General features: G+C 44.9%; 1 protein-coding gene and 1 long non-coding RNA gene across 6 annotated transcripts in view; both read right to left on the minus strand.

Moving 5' to 3' along the window:
* The window catches only part of Hsepi (D-glucuronyl C5-epimerase), a 101342-nt gene that overhangs the window by 70854 nt on the left and 3669 nt on the right, over positions 1-26819 (minus strand). For 3 of the 5 annotated variants that reach the window (XM_070534454.1, XM_070534453.1, XM_070534449.1), the window contains exon 1: positions 1322-1682. The exons of the other annotated variants lie outside the window; for them this stretch is intronic. In XM_070534454.1, coding sequence (XP_070390555.1) covers positions 1322-1352 — 31 coding nt within the window. In that variant the 5' untranslated portion in view covers positions 1353-1682. Of the gene's footprint in view, positions 1-1321; positions 1683-26819 lie in introns of those variants that run through there. 5 annotated transcript variants of the gene reach the window in all.
* On the minus strand, positions 11909-24845 carry LOC139056304 (uncharacterized). The gene is made up of 4 exons (XR_011512264.1): positions 24692-24845; positions 23235-23276; positions 19921-20125; positions 11909-17241 (listed from the first exon to the last, which is right to left on the minus strand). It is a non-coding gene; the product is annotated as an uncharacterized lncRNA (long non-coding RNA).

Genomic DNA, 26819 nt, shown 5'->3' on the forward strand with positions numbered 1-26819 from the left:
AAAATGACTCGGCCCAGAAACTGGCGAAAACTTTCAGCGCTCCCTTGACGGCCCAAATACAAGAAAGCTGTTTTGAAGTCGCCCTGAGGTTTCGGCGCGAATTTCAATTAAGGGAAGCGTGAAAATCGATTTTCGCTGCTAGTAATCAACCCTCTACCACCGAAAGGATGCCTTGGCCTTTTGTGCTTCAGCGATTGTCCTTTAGTGTACCTCTGACGCACAGGTTCTGCACCGCGATTGCAACACGCACCCTGAAGCAAATAACTAAGCGTAGATTGTTGAAGACAAGGTCTTCTTTGGCGACTGCAGATCGATTCGGGGTTCCTGGTATCTGGGTATATATCTAAGTACTTTCGTCTCCCAGATTAGACGATCCGAGGCCTTTTAGCGCACGTAGAACAACAAGAAAGGGGAGAGTCGAAATGAAGGTTGGGACGAAAAAGACGCACCAGGTTGGCGTAGAACTTTGTATGAAACAGTAATAATGCGGAATTAGCAAAAAGAAAACAATTACAAGGCTGGAATGGAACCCAGATGCGCTCGTTTAAGCTGCGTGCGCCTAAAACCGGAACTGGAAGTGTGGCTTTACTCAATAAAAAATATGGACCCGTCCCGGAGATAGCGCGTTTAAAAACGCGGGCCGATATCGAAGGTAGTGCAGTCAAGAAAGAAAGAAAGATAAAGCAAAGTGTGTGTGTGTGCGTGCGTGCGTGCGTGTGTGTGTGTGTGTGTGTGTGTGTGTGTGTGTGCGTGTGTGTGTGTGTGTGTGTGTGTGTGTGTGTGTGTGTGTGTGTGTGTGTGTGTGTGTGTGTGTGTGTGTGTGTGTGTGTGTGTGTGTGTGTGTGTGTGGGCGGGAGAAGCCTCTTTTTCCTCCCGAATAACAAAGATGGATGGAAAAGGATGACACACTTAATGCGCCATTGAAGATCGCAGAGCGAATATCGCAAGGGACGCCGCTTGACAGTGCAGCGGGCAAATTAGGAATTAGTGGGTACGTTTGGTATATATAGAGAAAACTTTCCCAGAACTACTACTTCTTTTTTTTTTCTTTTGCTAGCTCGACACACATTGCGACACACATTTGTACCACGTAATGCCAGCCTGTTCACGAAGTTCAATCGAAGTGGTGGAGTGGCACAGTCGGCCGCGCACCAATCCTTAACAAGGCATGGACAGAAAGAGAAATCGCACACTACATAGCTACGCACCCGCCTTGGTCGGGCAGAACCTATCAAGAAACGGGAGAGTCTGCTGATTCCAACCACCTCGCTCAAGGACGCAGACACAGATTCCCGGGTACACGCACGCCACCGGCACTCACCCAGTCCGATGACGCCGCGCCAACAGACCATGCAGATCGCCCGATGCTCACATGTCGCGCCGTCACGTGGGATACGAAAGCCGGCGATTCGCACGGTGGTGTCTTCGCACGCTTTTATGCTGCTGTGTACGGGGAACGAATCGGAGGTGTCCCGTTCGCCGGAGGCGGCCGCTTGTTGTCGGATAATGACGAACTCGTGAGGACACGCAGGTGAACGGTTAACCAGGGACGCAGAAAACTGCACCTTGTCTGCGCTCGGCGATTGCACCTCTTCCCAACGTTACTAGACTACCTAGTCTAGTAACGTTGCCTCTTCCTTCGTTACATTCATGGACGATCAATGAGCACTGACCCCCCGCTCCTATAAGCTGCATCTGAGATACTGCGGGGGAATTTTAAGTTTCGACGACCGCGGTGTTATCCGATGTGCACCTAAAAATGAAAGCGTTTGCATTTCGCCAACACACGGGAACGTCAGTCGAGTCAAACGCAAAGCCGAGTCAACCGAAATGGAAGTGACACGAATCGACTGCACTGAACGTCTTAACTGCTGCGTCGAGCTCTGGTAACAGAGCTTGACGAAAACGAGTTGTCGACGATCATTATTACTGCTGGTATATTTACTGCAGCTTCAATTGCGAAAGCACTTGCCTTAATTGAACGATCTTTAAGAAGTTGATATTTGTCATAAAAGGAATTTTTATGTTCGAGCGATTTTCGCTCTGTTAATAAAAAATATAAAGCGGCATTGATTTCTTACACAATCAAGAATCACAGAACGGCAAGGTGCGGTCCGGTGCGTACTATACCGCGTGTGACCGTAACAGATCGCCTCTTTAAAACGTCAGGCTGAGAAGCGAAACAATGACAAACCCACAAACTGCCTCACTGTTCTCGTCGTTCGAAAAATTACGCGGTCTAGTGTACTTTTGTCAAAGCGGTTGAACGATCGCTCAGTCTTAAGGCCACCTCGCAATTCATAACACAACGTGAAAGGTCTCTCGGCTCCGAGCGCCGACGTACACGGTACCGCCACCCCTTCGGTTGCGCTGTACTATACGCACAAGAGACACTTTACAAGTCGGCCCAGCCTACGTTGTGAGGAAAGCGAAAACAGATGACAACATACACCATCTACAACTGTTATTATGTAACCGAAAAAGAAATCCCCGTTTGGAAGCATGCGGAGCCAAAATTTCTTCGCTTACAACCAAGACAACAACAACGAAACAAATCACTTTGTAAACTTCGTCCGCTTTTTAAAGTGCCCACGAGCTATTCACGTACTAAAGGACTAAAGGAGAGAATGACTTGCGGAACAACGTTCGGCTCACACGTTGCGGATGCCATGTCGGTGACGCGGCACTCATACCTTGCGGTCGTCTGCTCGAAATAAACGGATTACGCGTAGGCTTGTGGTTCACTGTAAGACCAAAGTCCCTCCATCCACGAGCCACCGTCGCTCTTTAGCTGGCCGGTGAAAGCGCGCACGAAGAACTTCCCAGGGGACCGTCACCATATCTTTTGTCTGACGTCCCTATTGTCATGACGTCAGCGTGGTCGGTCAACCGGTGTCACGAGTATGTACACATACTCGTATACGGGGCGCTTCACGTGTACCTTCGAGGTATATGCTAAAATACCGCTACCCCTGCCTGCTTGCAGTCACACGAGTTCTAAATGTTAGCGCAGAGTATTTTCGGGCAACTTTCCGACCGTATCCAACAGATGGGGAGGAGAGAGTTTTCAAGAATAACTTTGGCTCGGAGTAGTTAAAGAAGAGGAAGACGGGCACATCAGCATCTGCAGCTCCTCAGCGTAAATCCGCATACCAGCAACGCTACCGTTGACTTGTAACATATTGAAACGTGAACGCGGCATAATCAGGACGCAAACGAAATAATAAATACTAATATTACGAAAAACACACAATTTGGAGATCTAGCTAGACCTTCTACTACGTCCGCAGCAGTGTGCTCCCCCGAAAGAAAGAGTTTAAACGGCGCTTTTGCATTGCCATGTGCGCGCGATAAAGAAAGATAAGCAATCGAGGAAAGAGTGCACAGAGCAAACCTCCTCCTTGATTGTTTACGACACTGCCAAAACGGCTGAAGCCAAACTCGGGGTCGCTCAGGTTTGCAAAACACGACGAGAACAAAGCCCCAAACGGCTGGCCAGATACAAGCCTTTGTTAAACTCTTCCGAGCTACTGCCAGTTTGACCGGGGTTGTCTGTTGTTGGGAAGCCTGTAACGCTGGGGACCCCGGTAAACGTTCCTTGCGTCAAGCACTCCACCTCTCGTGTTTCGAAGCGACAGCCCTTACAAGCCTAACAGAAAAATCTCGCCAAGTCGCCAAAGGGCTTCGAAGCCTCTGAAGAAAACTACTAGAAACGTCCGTGGGATCGTCGTCTGTGGAATCGCACCGGGCGAAAGCTGTCGAAGGGCAAGCCTGAGTGAAGATATCGATACAATACATCGAACTACAAGACAATGACGAATAAAAAGCGGGATACTATAAATGAGCGTAATAAAGGATAATATCCGAAATTCTGAAACTTTCCTTCCACCACGCGCATCGCCTGACCTTCACAAGATGGCGGACGTCGCCCCATATAATTAAGCAGAGGCGCACGAGCTGGTGTCGCTATCTTCATAGAGTTTGTCATTATATTACTCAGAGGAGAAATCTGGCGCTGATGCGCTGTGGTATGCACGGGAACGCAGGTATATTGCGACTTCGGATTGACATCCTTCTCGGAGAGCCAGGAAACCTTGAAGACGCGCCTGGCAAGCACCGTTCCGTCTGCCACAATGATTCACTCTCGACTAAAACGACCCGTAAAACGCTCTTTTAGCTTTATTATTACACAAAAAATGTTTTGTTTAATTATAAGAACTTGTTATTGCACGTACAACTATATGAGGCGTAAAAAGTGTCAAGGGGCCGCTAAAGTTGGAGGTCAGACGACAAGATTCGTGCTCGCTCTGGAACAGTTTGTCGTCTGTTCTCGCTTTTCTTCCCTTGGTTATGCAATGTAGGTGAGTAAACTTCATTGGAAGATGTAATATGGGTGAATAAAACCTTTTATGAAGATGTTACTTTAAGAACGTGTTATTTGTGTAGCCATATTCCCGTTTTAGACGAAGCCTCTTACAACAGCTAACACAAGCCTCGCAGATACTATACATATACCGTCATTCCCATGACGGCACAGTGCCCCTTAGAAAACTCCCAGAGACGGTGGCGCCAGATTTCCCTCTAGGTGTTATAGCGAGAAACTCTATGGCTATCCTATAGCCACCATCGCTTCTTCACTATATGTATTCTCTCCGTTTGCGAGCATATATATACACGGCTTGATGGTACCCTGTGCGGGAGGTCGGCCATCTTGTGCAAGGCAATTACTAACTGAATGGAGTTGAACGCCCAAACCCAGTGTTCCGCAAATCCCTTATTCGGTCGCATCGCGCACTGTGTCACGAGACGCGAATGCAAATCATGGCAGCACTAACGCGAGATTGCCGCGATCCTCGGAGAAAATGTCCATGCACATGGCTTCAGCGCAGATCCCGTACTTTCAAATTTCATTTATGCAAAAAAAAAAAACATACATTACCACACCTGTAAATACGAGGCGGGTCATCGTCACTTGTTAAACGAAGTTAAAATGCAACAAAGACCGAGAGTTTTTTGCCTCTAGAAGGCACAAATAGAGGCAATTGGACCCAATAAAACTTCTATCGTGGCCTTCAAAAGAGGCTGTGCGGTGCCGACGGTTTCAAATTTATTTGCACGGATCCCGTGCACAGTAGGGTTCCACCGATTCGATTTTCCGCTCAATTCGGCCACGCGCTGATGTTCCGGTCGATATAATTAATGTTCCACACTGCCAGCACGTTTCGTTAATTCGATCGTGCCACATTAACGGAAATATATCATATTATCGAACAAAGGCTTGGCGAGTTGCAAAAGATACGCTTGCTGGAAGGAAAACTTGATCCGGTTAGCCAATTTCGCTGTGATTATACATATATTAAAAAAAGATGTTTCAGTAGACTTGCGCCTGCGCGTATAATCGGTGAGTTACTTCTTCGTTGTCTTATGAGCTCGGCTAGTATTCATGTAGATCCCTAAGCAAACAGGCACAAACAACACGTAGCTGCATCCGCTTACAGCATTATGCATACAAGGATAAAATGAAGATCTTACATTAAACTTTTAAGAGATCCTGACTTCTAGTGGTTCTTTTAGGGTGAAAACAAATGCGAATGTGACTAGGAAAACTGTTAAATAAGTTTACGGAAAAAGTTCCGAGTCCTCGTTTACACACACACACACACACACACGCACACACACACACACACACACACACACACACACACATATATATATATATATATATATATATATATATATATATATATATATATATATTGTTGCGGGAAGAAAGCAGGCCCACGAGTGTAAAATAACTTATATTTACAAATGATGGATATGGCGTTCAGGCAACCGCCAGACTTCGTCTTTCTCTAGTCCAACTCAACGTCTTCCTTCACTTCACCGTGACATCACCCTCCCGGTGGGGGAGCTCCGTCCCGGTGCAAGTTAAACAGCCTCACTTATTGGGGGGACATAGGGCTTGAGCCTGGTGACGTGAACAACATCACTGGTTAAGTTGGGAGGCACGGAAGGCTGACCGAGTGGGGCGATCTTGTAGGTCACGTCGGACAGTTGGCGTAAGATCTGGTACGGACCAGAAAAACGGGACAGTAATTTTTCCGACAAGCCGACACGACGTGAAGGCGTCCAGAGAAGGACAAGGGAACCAGGTGAAAAATGGTGGTCTCGGTGCCGAAGGTCGTAGCGTCGCTTTTGAGAAGCTTGCGAGACTGTGAGGCGATGACGGGCGACATCTCGGGCCTGGGCGGCTAAGTCAATAGCCTCGCGAGCGTAAGCAGTGCTGGGTGACTGTACTTCGGAAGGTAGCAACGTGTCAAAAGGCAAGGTGGGGTCGCGGCCGTACAAAAGGAAAAATGGTGAAAATCCGGCAGTGTCGTGACGGGACGAGTTGTATGCGAAAGTGACGTATGGTAAAGCGACGTCCCAGTCGCGGTGATCGTTGGAGACGTACATGGCGAGCATTTCAGTGAGTGTGCGGTTGAGTCGCTCAGTGAGGCCGTTCGTTTGAGGGTGGTACGCGGTAGCAATCCGATGTTCTGTAGAACAGGAGCGGAGCAGATCATCAACGACCTTCGATAGAAAGTAGCGGCCGCGATCCGTCAGCAACTGGCGAGGGGCGCCGTGGTGCAGGATGACGTCTTTTAGTAAGAAGTCGGCGACATCTGTAGCGCAGCTGGTTGGCAGGGCTCGTGCGATGGCATATCTAGTGGCATAATCGGTTGCTACAGCAATCCATTTGTTTCCTTTGATGGAAATTGGAAACGGACCAAGGAGGTCGAGGCCCACACGGAAGAAGGGCTCTGTAGGTATATCAATGGGTTGAAGCAAACCAGCGGGAGGCATAGCAGGCGTCTTCCGGCGCTGACACAGGTCGCAAGAAGCGACATAACGGCGCACAGAGCGATAAATGCCAGGCCAGAAGAAGCGGCGCCGCAGGTGGTCGTAAGTACGAGTGACGCCCAGATGTCCAGCAGTAGGAGCGTCATGAAGTTGCTGGAGCACGGTGAGTCGAAGGTGCTTGGGGACGACTAGGAGGAGCTCCGGGCCGTCAGGACGAACGCTACGACGGTATAAAGTTCCATCGCGCAAGGTGAACATCCGAAGGGACGGGTCATTGGGCGAGGAGCTTAGGCGGTCCATAAGTGTTCGAAGAACAGGATCCTTGCGCTGCTCGTCGCCAATGTGGAGGAAGCCGGAGAGGGACAGAATACTGATGTCCGAGTCTGCATCGGTATCGTCCGGTTGATCCACGGGATTGCGGGACAGGCAGTCAGCGTCTTTATGCAGGCGTCCTGACTTATATATAATAGAAAATGTATATTCTTGTAGGCGCAATGCCCAACGTGCAAGTCGTCCAGTTGGGTCCTTCAAAGAGGAGAGCCAGCAGAGGGCGTGATGGTCGGTGACGACGCAGAAGCTCCGACCGAAAAGGTACGGGCGAAATTTCGCGACCGCCCATACGAGCGCGAGACATTCTCTCTCAGTAATGGAGTAATTTCGCTCGGGCGTGGAAAGGCGGCGGCTAGCGTAAGCGATGACACGGTCTTGACCCTGTTGACGCTGAGCGAGGACAGCGCCGATGCCATGACCACTCGCGTCAGTTCGTACTTCAGTGGGCGCAGAAGGGTCAAAGTGGGAGAGAATCGGGGAAGTGGTAAGCCGCTCAATCAGGGTAGAGAAGGCTTTCTCCTGTAGCGGTCCCCAAGAGAAAGAGGCGTCTTTCTTAAGAAGGTCAGTGAGAGGGTGAGCGATGTCCGCAAAATTTTTCACAAATCGCCGAAAATAAGAGCATAAGCCCAGAAAACTACGGACATCGTTCGTTGAACAAGGTACAGGAAAATTTCGCACGGCGTGAACTTTCTGTGGATCAGGTTGGATTCCGGCGGCGTTGACGAGATGACCAAGCATGTTAATTTCACGGCGACCGAAATGGCACTTGGAGGAGTTTAGCTGAAGGCCAGCCCTGCGAAACACGGAGAGTATGGTTGTGAGGCGCCGTAGGTGGCTCTCAAAGTTCGGCGAAAACACAATCACATCGTCGAGGTAACACAGGCATGTAGACCACTTCAAGCCGCGCAAGAGAGAGTCCATCATGCGCTCGAATGTAGCTGGCGCATTGCATAATCCAAAGGGCATGACTTTAAATTGGTACAGACCGTCCGGTGTGACAAAGGCGGTTTTCTCGCGGTCCATCTCATCGACGCTAATCTGCCAATAGCCGGAGCGGAGGTCAATTGATGAAAAGTATTGGGATCCGTGAAGGCAGTCAAGAGCGTCATCAATGCGAGGCAAGGGATAAACATCCTTCTTTGTTATCCGGTTGAGGTGACGGTAGTCAACGCAGAAGCGCCACGAGTTATCTTTTTTCTTTACTAAGACAACCGGTGATGCCCACGGGCTACTGGAGGGTTCAATGATGTCCTTGTCCACCATCCTGTCTACTTCTTTCTGTATGATGGCCCTTTCTGTTGCCGAGACACGATATGGCCGCCTATGAATGGGGCTGGCGTCACCGGTGTTGATGCGATGCGTGACAACAGATGTCTGGCCAAGTGGACGGTCGTCCAAATCAAAGATGTCCCGATAAGATGACAGGAGATGACGAAGAGCTGTTGTTTGCTCGGAAGGAAGGTCGGGGGCGATTATCTTAGAAACATCGTCCGCAGGCGTCGAGTACGAAGGAGTGGATGACAAAGGTCCGTTCGTACTGAGGAAGGATTCAGAGGTCAAAAAAGAAATCTGAAATTCTTCCAAAGGAGTGATATGCGCTATGGCGATACCGTGTGGCAAAACATGTGACGAGAACCCAAAATTGAGGATGGGCACGCGAGCGCAGTTTTCGCGGATCCGAATTAAGGTGCTCGGTAGGGCAATATGACGCGACAAAACCACGTCAGTAAGCGGCGACAGGACGTACTCGCCATCAGGTACGGGAGGACAGGGCGTCAGCAGGACATTTGTAGCAGCCTGTGGAGACAGCCTTGCAAATTCAGCAGCACATAAGCGGTGTGGAGCACAAGTGGTTGCGTCGGCAGGAAGCGGCAGGTCCAACTGTACAACACCTGCGGAGCAGTCAATTTGGGCAGAGTGTTTCGAAAGGAAGTCGAGGCCGAGAATTAGGTCGTGTGGGCAGTGTTCAAGGACGATAAATAGAACAACGGTATAATGGCCCCCAATGGTCACACGTGCTGTGCACATTCCAAGGACAGGTGACGTACTCCCATCGGCGACTCGCACGGTGCACGGTACGGCGGGGGTCAGAACCTTTTTGAGCCGGCGGCGGAGAGCAGCGCTCATAACTGAAAGCTGCGCTCCTGTATCAACGAGAGATCTAACAGGAACGCCATCGACTTCAATGTCCAGCAGGTTTCCACATGTAGGCAGGGTCAATAGAGGATTTGTGGGCCGGGTCGGAGTTGCAGCTTCACCTCCGGGAGCTGCACCGCCTAGTTTCCCGAAGTGAAGCGACCGGTTGCAGAAGGGGACGAAGAGCGGTGAACGAGAGGCGAACGGGACCTACGACCTTGCGGAGACGGGGATCGGCTGGATCTTGGTGGAGCACTGTCGGCGTTGATGTTCCTAGTCGGCGTATAGGGCGAGAAAGTGCGATTGTCGGGTACTTGGCTGTAGTGACTCGGAGACGACCACCGAGGAGGCGACGACCAGTGGTTGCGGCAATGACGGGCGATGTGTCCAATACCGGAACAATTAAAACAGATGGGTTTATCATCCGCTGTGCGCCATTCAGCTGGGTTGCGACGGAGTGGTGGAAAGCTTTGCGTCCGGGAGCGAGCGGTCGGAGAAATTTGGTAGGTGTTGGTATGGCGGACTGAGCAGAGAGATGGAATGCCCAAACTTGCTATTTCCTCCCGAACGACCGCTTGTATAAGGGAGATAGCGGGTACGCTTTCCCGACAGTCTGAACGAACGGGAGCCGGGGCCATGGCCTCAAGCTCACGGCGAACGATGCGCGTTATTTCTTCCGGTCCTGCGGGCTGAACGAACCGCGGCGGGTCTTCGCAAGAAGATGTCGCGGCGGTATTGGGCAACCGGTCGAAAGTTTGAGTGACGCGGCGGCCCTTCGCTTGTTCGAAGCGCCGGCACTCCTTAATAATTGCATCCACAGTGGCACAATCCTTACACATCAAGAGATTGAAGGCATCGTCTGCAATACCTTTCAATATATGGCCAATCTTGTCTGCCTCGGTCATGTTGTCATCAGCCTTGCGACAGAGGGCCAGCACATCCTGTATGTACACGACATAGGATTCTGTGGACGTCTGAGCGCGGCACGCAAGTTCTTTTTTAGCTGCCAGCTGACGACCGACAGGTCTGCCGAACAGGTCTCGCATTTTTTCTTTGCAAACATCCCAGCTCGTTAGGTCAGCTTCATGTGTGTCATACCATTGCTTCGCAGTTCCCTTCAGATAAAATATTACGTTTGCAAGCATCATTGTAGGATCCCACCTGTTGTTGTCGCACACTCGCTCGTACATCGTAAGCCAGTCCTCGACGTCGACGTTGTCCGTGCCGCAAAATGTTCCCGGGTCCCGTGGGTGAGTGAGGATGACCGTGGGCACGGGCTGCCGAGGCGTTGTCGCTTGTGTCGGTTGATTTGCCATTGTGGCAGCAGGTAGATGACGTCCGCTGCGAAGTTCCGTGGTGGTACCCCGCACCTTCCACCAAAATGTTGCGGGAAGAAAGCAGGCCCACGAGTGTAAAATAACTTATATTTACAAATGATGGATATGGCGTTCAGGCAACCGCCAGACTTCGTCTTTCTCTAGTCCAACTCAACGTCTTCCTTCACTTCACCGTAACAATATATATATATATATATATACACATACACACCTGTGAACATTGCTTTTACATCATTTCGAGCAGCCTTTGCCTAATTTGTAACAGAACTTATCACGATTTTCTCAGCAGTTTTTGCATTCTTTGCTACGCGACCCTTACAAAAAAAATTGTTGAAAGGTTATTGAAATATCATTGGTCAACGTCAACAAATGACCTTGAAAGATCATTGGCGAATTGTTGAAACATCATTGAGGAAATTGTTGACAAGTGTTGATAATTGGCCCGCGACATTTTGTCGAAACATCATTGTGGCCTCTCAATTTGAAAGATCGTTGGCATATCGTTGAAACTATGGTGTATTTCACTCTTGAAAGCCCATTGAAGCAGTGTTGAAGATGTGTTGTTTGTCAATGTTGAAAGCCCATTGAGGTATTGTTGAAATGTGTAGTTTGTCAATGTTGAAAGCCCATTGAAGCATTGTTGAAGCTCAAAATTGAAAGCCCATTGAGGTATTGTTGAAATGTGTTGTTTGTCAATGTTGACAGCCCATTGAAGCATTGTTGCAAATGTGTTGAGCCTCAAAATTGAAAGCCCATTGAGGTATTGTTGAAATGTGTTGTTTGTCAATGTTGACAGCCCATTGAAGCATTGTTGCAGATGTGTTGAGCCTCAAAATTGAAAGCCCATGGAGGTATTGTTGAAATGTGTAGTTCGTCAATATTGAAAGCCCATGGAAGCATTGTTGCAGATCTGTTGAACATCAACACAAATTACGTTGAAAGCCCTTTATGCCCCACTGGGTATTCAGCAGTTTAAACCTGCACTTACCTTAAAATACTGCTGAGCTATGTTGCATATAATTACCTTTGATGTCACGGTGGCATGTCTGCTGTGAGAGGATAAGGATAAAATTTAAATACCGGTACAGGCATTTTGTACCGCAGACCTCTGTCACCCTGGGCTCAAAAGCATGCTCCTAGATTGCCTGTAATAAACCATATTGTCAAACTGCTAGCAGTACTGTTATGCCACTTTTTTCAATTGTCAGAGTGAATGGCCCTCCGAAAAATCAAGAGTGCTGAACTGATGCAGACAAAAACCATTTTTCTAGGTGAACTGTTTATTTGTAACCAAACATCTCTGTAAATGTACAACCCTTTGTAGTTTCAGATCAGAAACTTCTTAAAAACTATCGCACAGCACAAACTTCCTGCAGCTTGACACCATAACAAAATTGAATACTGAAGATGTAGTCAGTGTGGCTCTCAAGTAAAACACATTTCCCAAAAGAAATAAATTTTAAAAAATAAATGCCTAAATAAATAAATGTACAAGCAGACTGACATGACTGTAAATAAGAACACTCAAAAAAGGTACTTGCTTTCTCTATTAGGTAGCCAGTGGTACTATAACCATGGCACAATTTGCTTGTGCCCACAGCACTCAACTGAGACCTGATATGCAGGGTGGTTATCTTTAAGTTTCATGGAACTTATTGAAGACTGACTGTTGCAGCTAACATAATACTAGATACAGAGTGCCAAACATTACTTGCATGAGAAACAAGACACCATAGTCAGCTGATTAACAAAAACTCAGTTCCTAATAAAGTTTTTACTAATTGTAGCCGGTAATTTTACAAGGTGTATGCACTTAGAATGAATTTCCAGAATGACACTAGAAACGAGACACATGCCATCAAACTGGCTGTAGAAATGCACTGCTATGCATCGAAGTACAAAAGTAACCGGAATGCCCTTGTACTTCTCTCACATTTATGGAAAAATATCGAAACTGGTGTCATCCTGGAAATTAATTTCAAGTGAATGTCTTGCAAACTCACTGGCTACAATTTGCAAACTGAAATATGTGCTGTGATGTTATAAGTGAATTAATAAATTTATGACAATCAGTTTAATGTTTCCATTTCTTGTGCTAGTAATGTCCACCTCTGAATAATCCAGCTCAAGAACAAGAATTATGCTACCTGGCAGACAACTTAAATATCTGTAAAACTGAAAAAGGATCACTGTACAATCCTTATTTGTTGGTTGAATGGTGTGTGCCAATTTCAGTAAACCTTACATACTTTTGAAACATGGCAATCACAATAAGTGATGCCTATGGGAGCAGTTTATTATGCCGCATTGCTGTTGCATGATCCAGTTGTGTTTTCTGCCATGATAACGTTGCTGCGCAGGTAATTCCATATCAAGCGACTTATTCATATTGACTGCTTCAGATTTTCATATGAAACAAAGACAGCTATTAGTGATGTGCTGGAATACAGCAAAGTTACTCCTTGTGCGAGTTCCATTTCAATTTTATTCGCTGCCACAAAAAATAACGAAAGAATTCAGAAGATATGGTTTTATGCAAACATGAAAGGCACATCATTGCCATTACTGGAGATGTTTTGTTGCATATTAAATTTAAGCCGACTTATACCTATTAATTTTACTCATGTATTTTAGATAGCAATAAACCATTTTTACAAAGTTATGTAAAATGCCGTTCTTACTGAACTCTGGAAATGGCACAGATGCACTTGCAGGTATGCAATTCCATGCCGAATCGACAAGCATTTTTTTCACACCGCACATAAATCTGAAACATTGCCATATGTTTACTAGAGTTCAAAGCTTGTTACCCACTTTTATTTATTTCTGCCAGATATTTTGTAGCATTTTAGGTGACAGTTTAGTTTTCCTGTTCAGCTGAGCTAGAGGCATCAAATGTCCTCTAGCTTTTCAGTTTTTTTTTCAAATGCTTCAAATACTTTTTTTTCAAATGCACATTGTATTGATCGAGGCCTTCAAATGGTGTGCGTGGAAATATGGTGAAGTGATGCAACTGCCAAAACAGCCAATTTTTCAAATATTTGCATACTTCAATTGCTTTTGGCACCGGCAAAAATGAGTCAAATTGCAATCCGTTAGTTTTTTTTTCGTAAGAAAAAATTCACAGGACAGAAATTAAATACAGAATGGTAGCCCAAGTGACATAGTATAGCAGAAAAATATATGAAGCTCTGAAGGTTCAGCTGATCGCCTGTAAAAAAAAAATTCTAATCTTTTGCAAGAAGCTTCATGTTCAAGGAAAAAACAGCCTTCGTAGTTGGCGAAAAAATGTGATACATTATTGGATAGCTCTACATGTCTGCTATGCATGTGTGAAGTTAAAAAAGTCATTTTTAAAAGCGAGAAATTCCTTTTTGAAATTTTGTCAGCACCGACTTTTCTCTGATGTGCGCACAGCTTGCTGGCCGGGAATGCAGACGACAAAGCTGGCTTCGTATGCAGAGATGACAGATAAGCGGTGTTAGGGTCTGCATTTTATTGCTAAGGGACACATGCTCTAATGCAACGAGGCTTGTGTTTGGTGTGGGCCAGGTAAACCATACAGCCATTGCACATAAAATATCAATACAAGGTCTGTTAGAAGAGTATCCGACCTTTGGCTGAAGAAAAAAAACTGGCATAACTGAAGTGTTGGAAACCTAATCACCCTCAATGTAGTCTCCTTGGGAATCCAGCCACTTCTCCCAGCGGTGCTGCCGTTGTTAGAAGCATTCCGAGAAGGCTTCTTTCCAAATGGACTTTAGCTCAGCTGTCGTTGCAGCCATAATGTCTTCTCTTGTCTGAAATCGTGCTTGTTTCAATGGCCCCTTGATTTTGGGAAACTGCCAGAAGTTGCAGGCCGCCATATCAGGAGAGCAAGGAGCCTGTCGAACTACAGGAGTCTGGTTTTTCGCCAAAAAAGTCTGAATCAAGTGCGAGAAAAACATTGTCTTGAAGGATGTGCCAATTTCCTGTTGACAACTTCGGTATCTTGCTCCATACAGCATCACATAGGCCATGGAGGACATCCCTGTAGTAGTCTTTAGTGATTGTTTGACCCTGTGGTGTGTATCCGTGGTGTACCACACTGCGGGAGTCAAAGGAAGCAGTCAGCAACACTTTGACGTTGCTGCGCACTTAGCAGTCTTTGGTTGGTGACGTGGAATGCTTCCACTGTAACGACTGGGATTTGGTTTCCAGGTCGTAAACATACACCCAAGACTTGTCACAAGTGATTATGGTGTTCATGAAGTTGGGGTCACTGTTTGTGGAATCCAGCATGGCTGCGAGACTTCAACACAAAGTTGCTTTTGCTCCACCATGAGCAGCTTGTGAACGAATTTTGGCGCAACTCTCTTCATGGCCAAATCTTCGGTGATAATGGAATGTGGATAAAATGTGCTGATGCCCACCTCTTCCGCAATTTCTTGGATAGTTACACGACGGTCCCGCATCACCACGGGGTTCACTTCGGCAATGACCTGGTCATTTCGGCATGTTGATGGCCGACTGGAGCGTGGCTCGCTCTCCACCGATGTGTGGCCGTCTTTAAACTGGTTGTACCACTCCATAATCTGTGTGCTGCTCATAGCACAGTCACCGAAAGCACTCTGAATCTTCCAGATGGTTTCCACTTGGCTGTCGCCCAGTTTCTGTCAAAATTTGATGCAGTAGCACTGCTCCAGTCGCTCTGCCATTTTCCTTGCGATAAAAAACCGACGAGCGCACTGTACTACCTCATTCAAACGCTGCGTCCCAGCAATTCACGCTATTGGCAGGTGGGAAAAAATTCATGCATGCGCACAAAGGTTCAAGGGCGGCTGATGAAAACGCGCTTGTTTCATATTCATCAGGTGTTCGCAAAAAAAGGTCGAATACTTTTCTAACAGACCTCGTACGTAATAAATATGTGAGGGAATCCTGCAGTGCTAAAAGATATGTTTCATGCAGTTTAGAAAAAGAAATATCAGCTATTATGTAGACAATAAATCTATAAAGAGCACTGATATTGTTCATACAAAGCATCCTAAAGGGCATGTCGCATTGCAATGCAACATAGAGGGAGCAGGACACTTTGTGCCCTGCTCCCTGAAGCCCAATGTTGATGCAAGTAGAAAACACCTTCATAATTAAGACTGAAAACCTACATGAGTATGAACAAATTCTTGTGGTGTTGTTTGCTACCACTGTTTCAGAGCTGGAACATGCTCATCTATAAAAGTCATATGTGCCATGTTCAGTCTGATGTGGTCAGACACCATTGGCGACCACTTTTTGCGTTCATGTTAAAAAAATACGAGCTGAGACTGCAGCAGCAGCGCTTGACGTCACCTGCCTTCGTAATGATAAAAAAGACAAGTCAGTTTGTTGAGTAGTTCTTGTGGCTAATATATTAACAACCTTTCCTTGCTAGATGACATGGCTTCATATATTTATGCTATATTTATGCTGTATGTGTGATCCTCAAAGGAACATTATAAAAAATACCTTATCGCACTTAAAGAATAATCACTTTTTGTTTCATGTCACATGCATAGCAGACATGTACGGCTGTGTAATGATGGGTGACATACTTTTGTGCCAACCACCAAAGCTAATTTTTTACCTTCAACACGAAGCTTGCAAAAAATTTCAACGTTACAGTTTTTTTAGCTGATAAACTGAACCTCCAAGGCTTGAAATATTTTGCTGCTATCCCAAGTCAAGCAGTCTGATTTTATATTCATTTTGTGCCTTCTGTATTTCCCTACGTTAGAAGAAAATTCAAACTGCAAATTTTGGCAGTCACACCACTTCAGTCTCTTGACATGAACACCACCTGAATATCTGGATGATACAATTTCCCTTTCAGAAGAAACGTGTATCAGTGGCTTCTAGCTTAGCTGGGCAAGAACAATAAATTTTTGCCAAAATTCAAAAAAATTTTTGTGAAGGAAAATAAATGGGGAGCAAGAGTTCGGAGCTTCAACTATATCTGTGATGGCCAAAAAAACGCTGGTTGGTTGCCCTGGAATTACTTAAGAGTATGTATGAAAGCAAATTTTCTCAAAAATTTTCTCGTTGTACCTACTCAAAATCAAGCAAACTTGAAATGGTTTGCCATAATGGAACAGTTCTTGAGAAAATTGTTGGGTGGTTTCGCATGAAATGACTTAAGCTACTTAAAAAATATATTAATAAGGAAACACTATCCTTACTGGAACCATATCAAAAACTAACATAAAAATGTAGTGAACTACAACAAAGCACAGCACTTGTATTCTGGATTGAGCAATCCAATGTGGGCTTCTCAGGAGACTAGCATAATTAACATAAATAAAATTAACATAAAAATGTCAAGGCATAGGAAGGCACAACATTTGTATGCTCATTTGAGAAATCCAAATTGGGCCCTTCAGGAGACTAACATAAAACATAAAAATGTCGAGTTACAAAAGCACAACACTTGTGTTTTGGTTTGAGCTGTCCAACTTGGGCTCTTCAGAGGTGAAGGGGCAGGGGCAGTTGCTTCAGGGGCAGGGTCCCATGCGAGAAGCGAGGCCAGAGTTCTTTACATAGGGCATATTGGTACCAGGAAATTTGCGACACGTGAAGCCTGCAAAAACAAGCCAGAATAAGTTTTAAAAAGCAACTTCCACATGCAAAAGAATGGCATGCAATATGCCCTTGTTACAATGAAATTGATTTATGTATTTGTGTTGCTTTATTCCAATTTTCCATGGGTACAGCTTTACAGCATGACCATTTAAATTTATTTAGTGTGGCACAGGACTCCACTAAGTGTCAAATGCAGGAAAGGGCAAAGAGGAACAAAACACTGTAGCAATATAACTTTATGAATATCTTCAATGTCAAAGATGTGAACTTTGCTTGCTGATAAACAAAATGGCGAAAAAAATTCATGTCGTTCATAAATAAACCTGAACTGACAACTAAAATTATTTCTTGTAAGTTTCATAATTAAAATGTGCAGCACTTCACTGTGCTTTTCCATGCTCCAAATACAATAGTGTCATGTCACTATAATTGAGTGTAGCTTCATTTGATGTTAGGTTTCCTGAGTTCACATGCAATCAGAACGTACTTCTCGCCTTACAATGACTTAGGACTTTCCACATTAAAGAAGACACTGCTTACAGCGAAGTATGTTTTCTTCCTCAACGACTGAATTACTGTTATAATGAGGATTCCGTGTAGTTGTGCGCCAAACTGCTTAGCATGACACATGCAGAATGTGACAGATACGAAGAAATGCTGTCTTTTAAGAGCCATATGCCATAGGACTGACTTCTTTAACCCTTTTAGGGTTCACTGCCATACATCTGTCACTGTGATGGAACGTTCTGAAAAAATTTGCCTTTTCAGAACAAAGTGTTGCCTAGCCTCCCACTGGAGGTGCTGCAACCTTCTGAGACTTCTAGAAAATATTCTTATAGTGCTGTCGCTCCTTGGGTTTCTCCCAAACTGATTTTTCACTTAGCTTCTTGGTGTCTGTCATTGCACTAATTTGGGAGTGCTGCCACAAGTTTCCGTAAGTTTCATTACAGAAAAAATTATGCTGCTTTATCCTGCATAAAACAATAAAACATGTAAAACTGCAAATACTGAAATGGTATTGCCACTTTATTGTTATTTTAAAAAATTATTTACCAGTTTATTTTCTCGGAAAGTCGCCCTGAAGAACTTAAATCTGCAATAACAATATTAAGGATGCGCGAAAAGTGATTTTTGAGACTGAACCGAATAATGCCAGAAGCAAATCAAATATTGGATAGCTTCTGAATAATGAACAGCTGATATCACAATTAATGTAAGATGAGGTTCACATACTAGTATTCTTAAAGTTAGCAAGTTTCTGTCATTGTTATGTTATGAAGAGCTGTTTATTAAAGGCACAAATGGAGCAGCAAAAAGTTTCTTCACATGCACAGGACTCTTCAGTAAGCATGAATGATTGCTGTACAGCCTCTAAAGTACAGCTACTTTAGTAACGTAGCCTGGTCTGCTATTCTTACAAGTTCTTACGTTTTACGTCTATACTATGTTATTGGAGGTGAAAATTTACCGTACTTTGGCTCAAATCTCATGTTTTATTGGTGTTTCGAAATATTAGAATAATACTCACATTTACAAATAGTGACCATTCAAAGACTAAATTGAATAGGACACTATTCAAGTCGAAAGTTTTGAGTATGTGCACACTACAAAAGATATATAACTCCTAAATTAGAGGCATATTTCTCCCCAAAATGTGATCCTCAACGGGCTAAACAAGAGCGACAGAAAAGCCCATTCATCTTTTTGATAAATTTAAGCCCATAATCTACTTGGCAATGGTTCATAACCGTGTTAACAGGTAGGTGAAGTAAGGAAGCAGGAAACAATTCTAACAATTTCAGAATGGGAGTAGTGGACATGTCCGATGGTCTGTAAGAAGCTTTATACATTAGGCCCCAAGAGCCTATTCTCCATTTATTGAAGTATATGAGGAAAAGCCACAAATATTTTTTTCTTATCTTAGAATACAAAGTGATACAGTGCATGTTAATAAATACGAGTCATAGGTTAGGTGCTTAGAATAAGTAAGCATCCACTAAACATAGTACTGTTGACTGTGAAGCTGGCAACTCGGTCCCTGTTGTTTCTTTGATTGAAACTACCAAAAGAAACTTGCCACAACACTCAGGTTCCCTCCGCTGAAAGGTTGCTGTCTCGGATCACATGGACCTGCTTCAAGATAGGAGCAACTTTGATTTGATGTGGTCTGTTAAAATTGGTGAAACTACTGTTTCACATCTCAGAACATGGAGCGCTGTTTTGTTTTGATTTCTGCAATTTGGTGAACGTGCTCCTGCTCGAGCTGAGCAGTAACCACACTTGAGCATAGCTTCTCCGCAATTCGTGTATTAACACTTTCAGGCTACTTAACCATGTCCTCCATGCCAACAGATTTGGAGCGTGCTTCACAGACAACTATTCCTTGCAATGACAGCCAAGTAGCACTGCTAATGCACAAATGCAGCTCATTTTATTTGGTGGAGATGCTAAAAACTTTCGGCAGTGAAGGCAGCTTTTAAATTTGGAAGCATTTGAGTATGGCGGCATTAGGCACTCAAGATCATATGAACAGTCATTCCAAATGGTAGGCTATTGTAGCACACAACTGCACACACAGGCTACATGAAAGTCGTTTGTTATGCCAATGGCAAGTTCATAAATTTAGAAAAGAAATGTGAATGTAAAAATGCAACCGGAAAGGGTGTATGGTACTTGCCTATAACAGCACTGACCCTGATGGGGTCAAGAGCCTCTGTTGCCCCTTGGTGTTATTTCCAAAGCCCAAATGGCCCATGAGCTCCTCCTCTGTGAACACATGGTGAAGCAAGGCCCTTGCAAACTTTCCTGGTCCACCATGGCAGGCCATGCTAAGCTGGGCCAGGATAACCTTCTCAATGTGCACTCTTACAGCGTATGTGAACCTGCATGTTTAAGTAAATGTTAGCAAAACAGTTTTAAGCCTTTCAAGTACATTCACACAACAGCCCTACTGCAAATCAATTACAAAAGTACTTGTTGCAAATCTAAAATGCTAAACTTGACTTCTTACAAGCTTCTGATGCTGTCTGGATGCCCCATGTTTCAGAAAAACAATCCAGCACAAACAAGAAAAATAAACCAACGTATCCAAACATCTAGTACTTGAAAAAGGGGAGCACCAGCGAAACACAAATGACACGCACACAAGGAAACGGCATTAGACATGGACGGACATTGGGAAGGACCAGCGTTCGTCCCTGTCTAACGCCTTTTCCATGTGTGCGCGTCCTTTGTTTTGCTGGTACCCCCCTTTTTCAAGTTCATCATGCACCAACTGGCCCAAGAGCTTGCGCTAATGCACATCTAGTACTATTTATTGTGATTACCATGCTTGGGATACTTCATATTTTCAGGTGTTTGTCTCGATTGTCCCATCCATTTGTGTGAATATGTAGCCATGGTCTAATGGGGAGATTGGGCTGCTATGTTGAGGGAAGAGTTCAATACCAACCGTTGGAACAGGCTTGGGTGACTGGGTATGTGACCCTGGGCATATGCCACTTTTCAATGAATCTCTTTCACGCTATCTTGAGCATATGCTGCTGCTTGTGTTGGCAAGCAGCATTAGGAGCTCGAAGTGGGACATGATTGTCGATCATTACTAAGATTACCACTACACATCACGTTCGCTTGCTGTGCTCCAGAAGTAATGCGAGATTCCACTCCACTGCATGAAATGTACATAAGCCGCAAGGACAGTAAATTAAATCTCAATAAAATTAATCTACTCGCAACGCACAGGCTGCACAAGATCACGGAGTGAACTCAGAAGTTTGTGGACAGTCAGTTGATGTCCATGTCAAGGACCTCTAGGGAGACTCGGTCATTTCCTCGATGTGCATCATCGTGCCGTCACACATTGTATTACAATTCTGTCTCGTACCACTAATAGTCATCACGTATCACAGAATTCAAAATATAAATAGACACTTATATCTACTGTTTATTTAATCTTTACGGAAAATACTTTGAGCATGAGTTTTTGCAGAGATCATGAATTCTACCGCTTAAAGGAGCACTAAAGTAAAATTAAATTAATTAAATTTTGGCGTTTTAAGTGCCAAAACGACAATCTGATGTTTAAGCTTGTTTCACATGCAAGCGATTCAGCGAATGGAGCGAACAGCGACGCGGCGCTGCAAAGCTTATCGCAAAGTTTCGTTTCATATGCATTGCCGCCGCGCATTTTCCGCTGCTGCGAATAGCAATGTTGCTGGCATAAAACACAGGACTTTCAGCCAGTTTCGGTAGTTTGCGACTACCAACATAAACATAGCTTTGTCTCTGCCTCTCAAATTTTTATTTTATAAATACATATCCTGCGCTTAGCAATTTAACAATTCGTTGAAAAGCTCTCTTGGCATGTTGCCTGTACCACGTGTACCAAGTAAATAAACATCATCCTATGCGCAGGCTTTCCAGCACTAATCCTCCGCTGGTCACCTGTCGAGGTGGGTCGTTCGGAAGCAGTGCTGCCGCTCTGCCGCTGCGATGAAATTCCAACTTGTCCGAACCTTGCCGCTCCCACCGTCGAAACTGATTTCTGCGGCGCGGCGGCAGGATTTGCAAGCATTTTCGCTTGCATGTGAAACAGGCTTTAAGCACGCCATAGTGGGGAACTCTGGATTAATTTTTACCAAATCAGGCTGCAAGGTACATGGGCAGTTTTGTATTTCACCTCCATCAAAATGCGGTTGTTTGATCATGTGACCTCGTGCTTAGCGGCGCTGTGCCAACACCCCTAAGCAACTATGGCAAGAAAGCACTAAAGAGAAAAATTATTTTAGATGTATCTGTAAATGACCTTCCTACAATTCAAGAGATTCACTCGTACCATGACAAGAGGGTGAGTAAATTGTAAAAGCAGCAAGAGGAAAGATTGGTGGCAGTGCTGCCTTGAAGTTACCACACCCGCTTGCTGTGACGTCATGGATTTTGATGTCTGTTCAGGTGCAGCAATTTTTTTTTACAAATAAAGATGTTCTTCATTGTATTCCAAAAACTTAAAATAAGAACCGTCAGGAACTTTTACTGAAACAATACAACCCAAGTTTGTAAAAATACTTGAAATCCACGATGTGACAATGAGATGTCAGCACGAAGATTTTGGGGCGATACTCAGAAAATTGAACGCTGAGCTTTATTTTCTCTAATAATCAAGCAATTACCAAGAAATTTACAGAAGTAGATATTTAAAACGATGCTTTATTTTAAATTCGTTTAAGGTGTCATTAGTGTCCCCTTAATACAAAACAAGGAATGCACTTAGCTGCGTAATAGGTTAACATGCATCACTGGTTCTCATTAAGGTAGGATTATCAATATAGCAATGGGCATGCACTGGCTACTCCAGAGGGGAGCCCTGCCACTTCCCCTCAACCTCCCAATTTCCAATTTTTTTTTTATGAGCAGTGATGCAATTTCTGTATCCTAACGAGGCATAATGCCAAGGAGATTCATGCCATGCTGGCTACAGTATGTGGTGACCGGCACTTCACACCGTCCAGCTCGGCATCAATCTTTCTGGAATTTGGCCCTTGAAATGCAGAAAGCTTTGATCACTGCTCGTTCTTCAGCCAACTTTCTCAAAGGGTGCTGCTGCTCTGGTTTGATACCTCTAGCAGTGCACTGCTGCATGACATAGGTAAAACTAGGAAGATGTGCACTCACGTAGACCACTAATGTCCACACTGTTTCTGAACACCCCTCCCATATCAAGCATATACCCTGAAGAAGGCACATTCTATCTTTAATATGTTCACAAGTGACACTGAAATTCACTCCCAGTCCCGGTGCAGTTGCAGTCTTTCAGCTGAGTGCTTAAAGGCACCATGTCTCCTAATGAAGGCACTCTGCACCAATTGATCACTCGAGCAAATGCCTTGCAGTTGCATCAGCAATGTTGTTTTTTCTGCTTCCTGCAATACATTTTCACGGCATCACTGCATTTGATCATGGTGACGTTACAGAATGGATGGCCAAAGAATTCACCTTTAGCATTCCAGCTTGGGTGTCTCTCAGCTCATTTTGAATCTGAAAAAAGATGTCAGTATTAAAATGTGAAGCCACAATGCAGCAAAATCAACAATCAAAAGAGCTACATGGACCATTAGGCTGACATAAATAGACGGATACAAATGACTAGTCATTGAATACACTAAAGTGTGGCCGCTCTTGCCAATGGCAGTGTGAGCTTGTCAAATAATTTATTTCACATTCCTCTATTATTTTAAAAATTATTTCCATGCATCTACTGAATGGTTATGGCCACATATTAAAGGATGCTCCTTCGTATAAAACCACAGTGTTGCATTCTTTTACTCCCCGTCTACCTGATGCTACTGAAGTTTTGCTTACTCTCAAAGAAAGAATTTCACAGAACTGCTCTTTCGACAATGCATTATTCCAAGCTTAGCTTTTCGACATAACTAGCTACTTCTATGGTCACAAGAAACAATGCTAATTATTGATGTTTATGTTGCCGATAACGTATACATGCCGCCTCGAAACCCAGTGGGACGACAAAGCAGATATGCCAGGCATCTCGTTCCTCTACTGATTTTAAAATTTTGTTAAATCAATCACTTACTGAAGTGCGAAAAGCTGCAATTTCACGAAATTACGTTATTTTGAATGTTGTAGGACCTGGAGTGACATGAAATCTGCCTTTCCGTGAATGCTAAGAGCGCCTACGCGAAGCCGTTTGGGGCGAAGCACTCGATGGCGTCGAACGAAGATGAAAAAAGAAAGCTGAATGCGCGCGAACTGGTGGAAAACAAAACACACGCGGTTAGCAAGGCGTATAACTCGATGATTTCGCAGCACTCTGTGGCATCCCCCTCTATTGTATCTCACGTATCGCATAGAATCACATGTACACCCTTCAAATTCTTTATTATTATTGCGCGACAGCCTCCTCTGTGTTTTCCGATCGCGCGAACATCGGCCGCACGGCGTGTCAGATAGAAGTCACTCGTTCCTGAAGGGAATTCAGCGCAACAGAATACACTTTCGCCGATCCCACCGCCCCACGCCGCTACAAGCTCGCTCCCACGTCTTGTACTAGCGTGGCGCAAACGAAATATCTTCCGATTACAGTACAGATCGGATGGTTTCACGTCGCATTGTTTTGCGCTCATTAATAAGGCTAACTCAATCGGTGCTCGAATACCGTATCAGAAATCATGGCGTACAACATGCCCTGTTTTAGCTGGCACCACATAGCTACCTTACGTCACCACAAGCGGAGTGTAAAGTTAAACCAGGACAAAGCTCCATGTTATATACCACGAATCTAGTGCGGTACAACCAATTCTGGCAACGGAAGGATAGTGCTAGGAATGAAAACTAGAAAAGAGGCGCACGGAAAACACGCACAGGCGCTGAAATTCCCCTTCGTCCGCGCCTGCGGCGCGGACGAACAAGGGGAATTCGAAACACTAACTCACCTTTGATGTCGCTGAGTCGGAGGCGATCATGGCGATCTTCGAGGCAACAAGCCCATAAAAAGCGAGCAACACGCAGGAACATTCCAAAGATGTCACAGCGAAGCACACAAAGAACGCAGAAAACGCAAGAAGTTTTCACACAACCGGCATGCACGATCACGCCGGAATGCTACAAGCCTCAACAGCGCAAACGCGCAATCATACATGTACACTCATACAAATACACGCTTATATTATCATAAATTGTACCATTTGATAACAAATTCTGTAATGTCATGTTATTACAGAAAAATTGTAGCGCTTTGGAAGTGTATAAAAGTTTTTTGCTTCACTTCTTTGATGAACTACTTTCTTTGGCGCAGTAACGCAGTGCACCGGCCGGAGCTAATGGCATGCGCGGGAAAAGGCGCCAAATTCAAACGTTGCAAACGCCGTGCTAATGTTTCCGCGCACAGTTTTCGTCGTTTGTATTTAAAAAAAAAAGTAATGCGTGCCGCAACCATGCGAACTGAACTATTGACCACAAAAGTACAGAAACGTCGCTGTTTGTGCTTCTTATTTCGACGTCATGGCAAACTGCAGGCGGTCTGTCGTCCCATTCTTTAAACATTTGTGCGTGTGCTTCTGCGCTGTGCGAGTTGTCACCGAGAACGTATAGCAGCGCAGGTTGTGCTTGGTGGCCGAGCAGATTCCCAACACATTCGCCAGCACCCCGTCTAGGTCACAGAGAAGAATTTGGCCTCCATGTGAAATATGAGCACCATGTTGTACATATCCGCCAAGCTTTTCGTTTCGTTCTGTAGCGCGCTAACGGGTAACATCTAAGCTAAATTACTCTGTAAAAACGATGTTCACTCCTTTCTCCGCCGCACCCGCCGTGGTGGCATAGCGGCTGAGGTGTTGCGCTACTAACCCGAGTGCTTGGAATCTAATGCCGGCGGCGGCGGCTGCATTTCGATGGGGCTGAAATGCAAAAACGCCCGCGTACTGGGCGTTTAACCTGCACCAAATTTGGTGCAGGTTAAAGGACCCCAGATGGTCAAAATAAATATGGAGTTTCTTACTACGGTGCGGCTCATAATCAAAGCGTGGTTTTGGCCCGTCAAACCCCAGACTTGAATTTTGTTAACGTTCCCCGCCACCTTGACCATATTTAACATGGAGGCATGCAATGCCGTTTCCTAACACTCAGCCAGCACTGGCCCCTTATAATGGACGCCGATAGAAATGCAGGATGCGTCCAATCATCGGTTGTTTATCACTGCTTGTAGCGACGTTTGTTTTCTCAAACTATATATATATATATATATATATATATATATATATATATGTATATATACATATATGCAGGGTGTTTCTGCTAACTTTAGGCCGAGTGTAAGCTCTATGCCCTCTATGGACTAAATGCATGTTGCTCCCTTTGGTATGTAGCGTGTCGCGCTATTTCTATATATTGCTTAATTGGCTAATTAGTCAAGGATAATTAACCAACTTCTGAAGCAAGGAAGTTGCGAAGAAATTCCAATTAGAAAGTTGCAGAGCAGTTGTAAACACGTCCGAATAAACAGTTTCTGTCTTTTTATCTGTTAAGTATTAGTGTTTTCCAGCTTACTGAGGATGCTCGAAAAATACAAAAAGCACCACGTGACATGCCCGCCTGCGAGTCGTGATTGCACGGCTCCTAAGCATTCTGCGCACAAACGAAAACATACCATTTCACAGGTGTGAACACCCGTCTGCTTATCGCCATCATGAACCGCAGCGAGGGAAGCACGTCGCTGGCGATCAATACCACAGCCAACGCCTTCGTCACTGCCCTGTCGCCTTTTAAGCGGCAACACACCCTGCTCGATGGTATGCTCGTTTGGGAGCGCTGCACGCACGGCGCGCAAGCGGGTATGTCAGGTGATATTTTTTGTATTTCTCGGGCATCCGCAGTAAGCTGAAAAACACTAACACTTAATAGATAGAAAGTTAGAAATTGCCTAATCGGACGTTTTGCAAAGTGCTCTAGAACTTTCTAATTGGAATTTTTCGCCTAACTTTGTTCATTCAGAATGGCTAATTTTCTTGACTAGTTAGCTACTTAGGAAAAATACAAGAATAGCGTGACACGTACAAGAGTGAG

This window comes from Dermacentor albipictus, chromosome 2, assembly GCF_038994185.2.
Source record: "Dermacentor albipictus isolate Rhodes 1998 colony chromosome 2, USDA_Dalb.pri_finalv2, whole genome shotgun sequence".
Lineage (NCBI taxonomy): Eukaryota > Metazoa > Arthropoda > Arachnida > Ixodida > Ixodidae > Dermacentor > Dermacentor albipictus.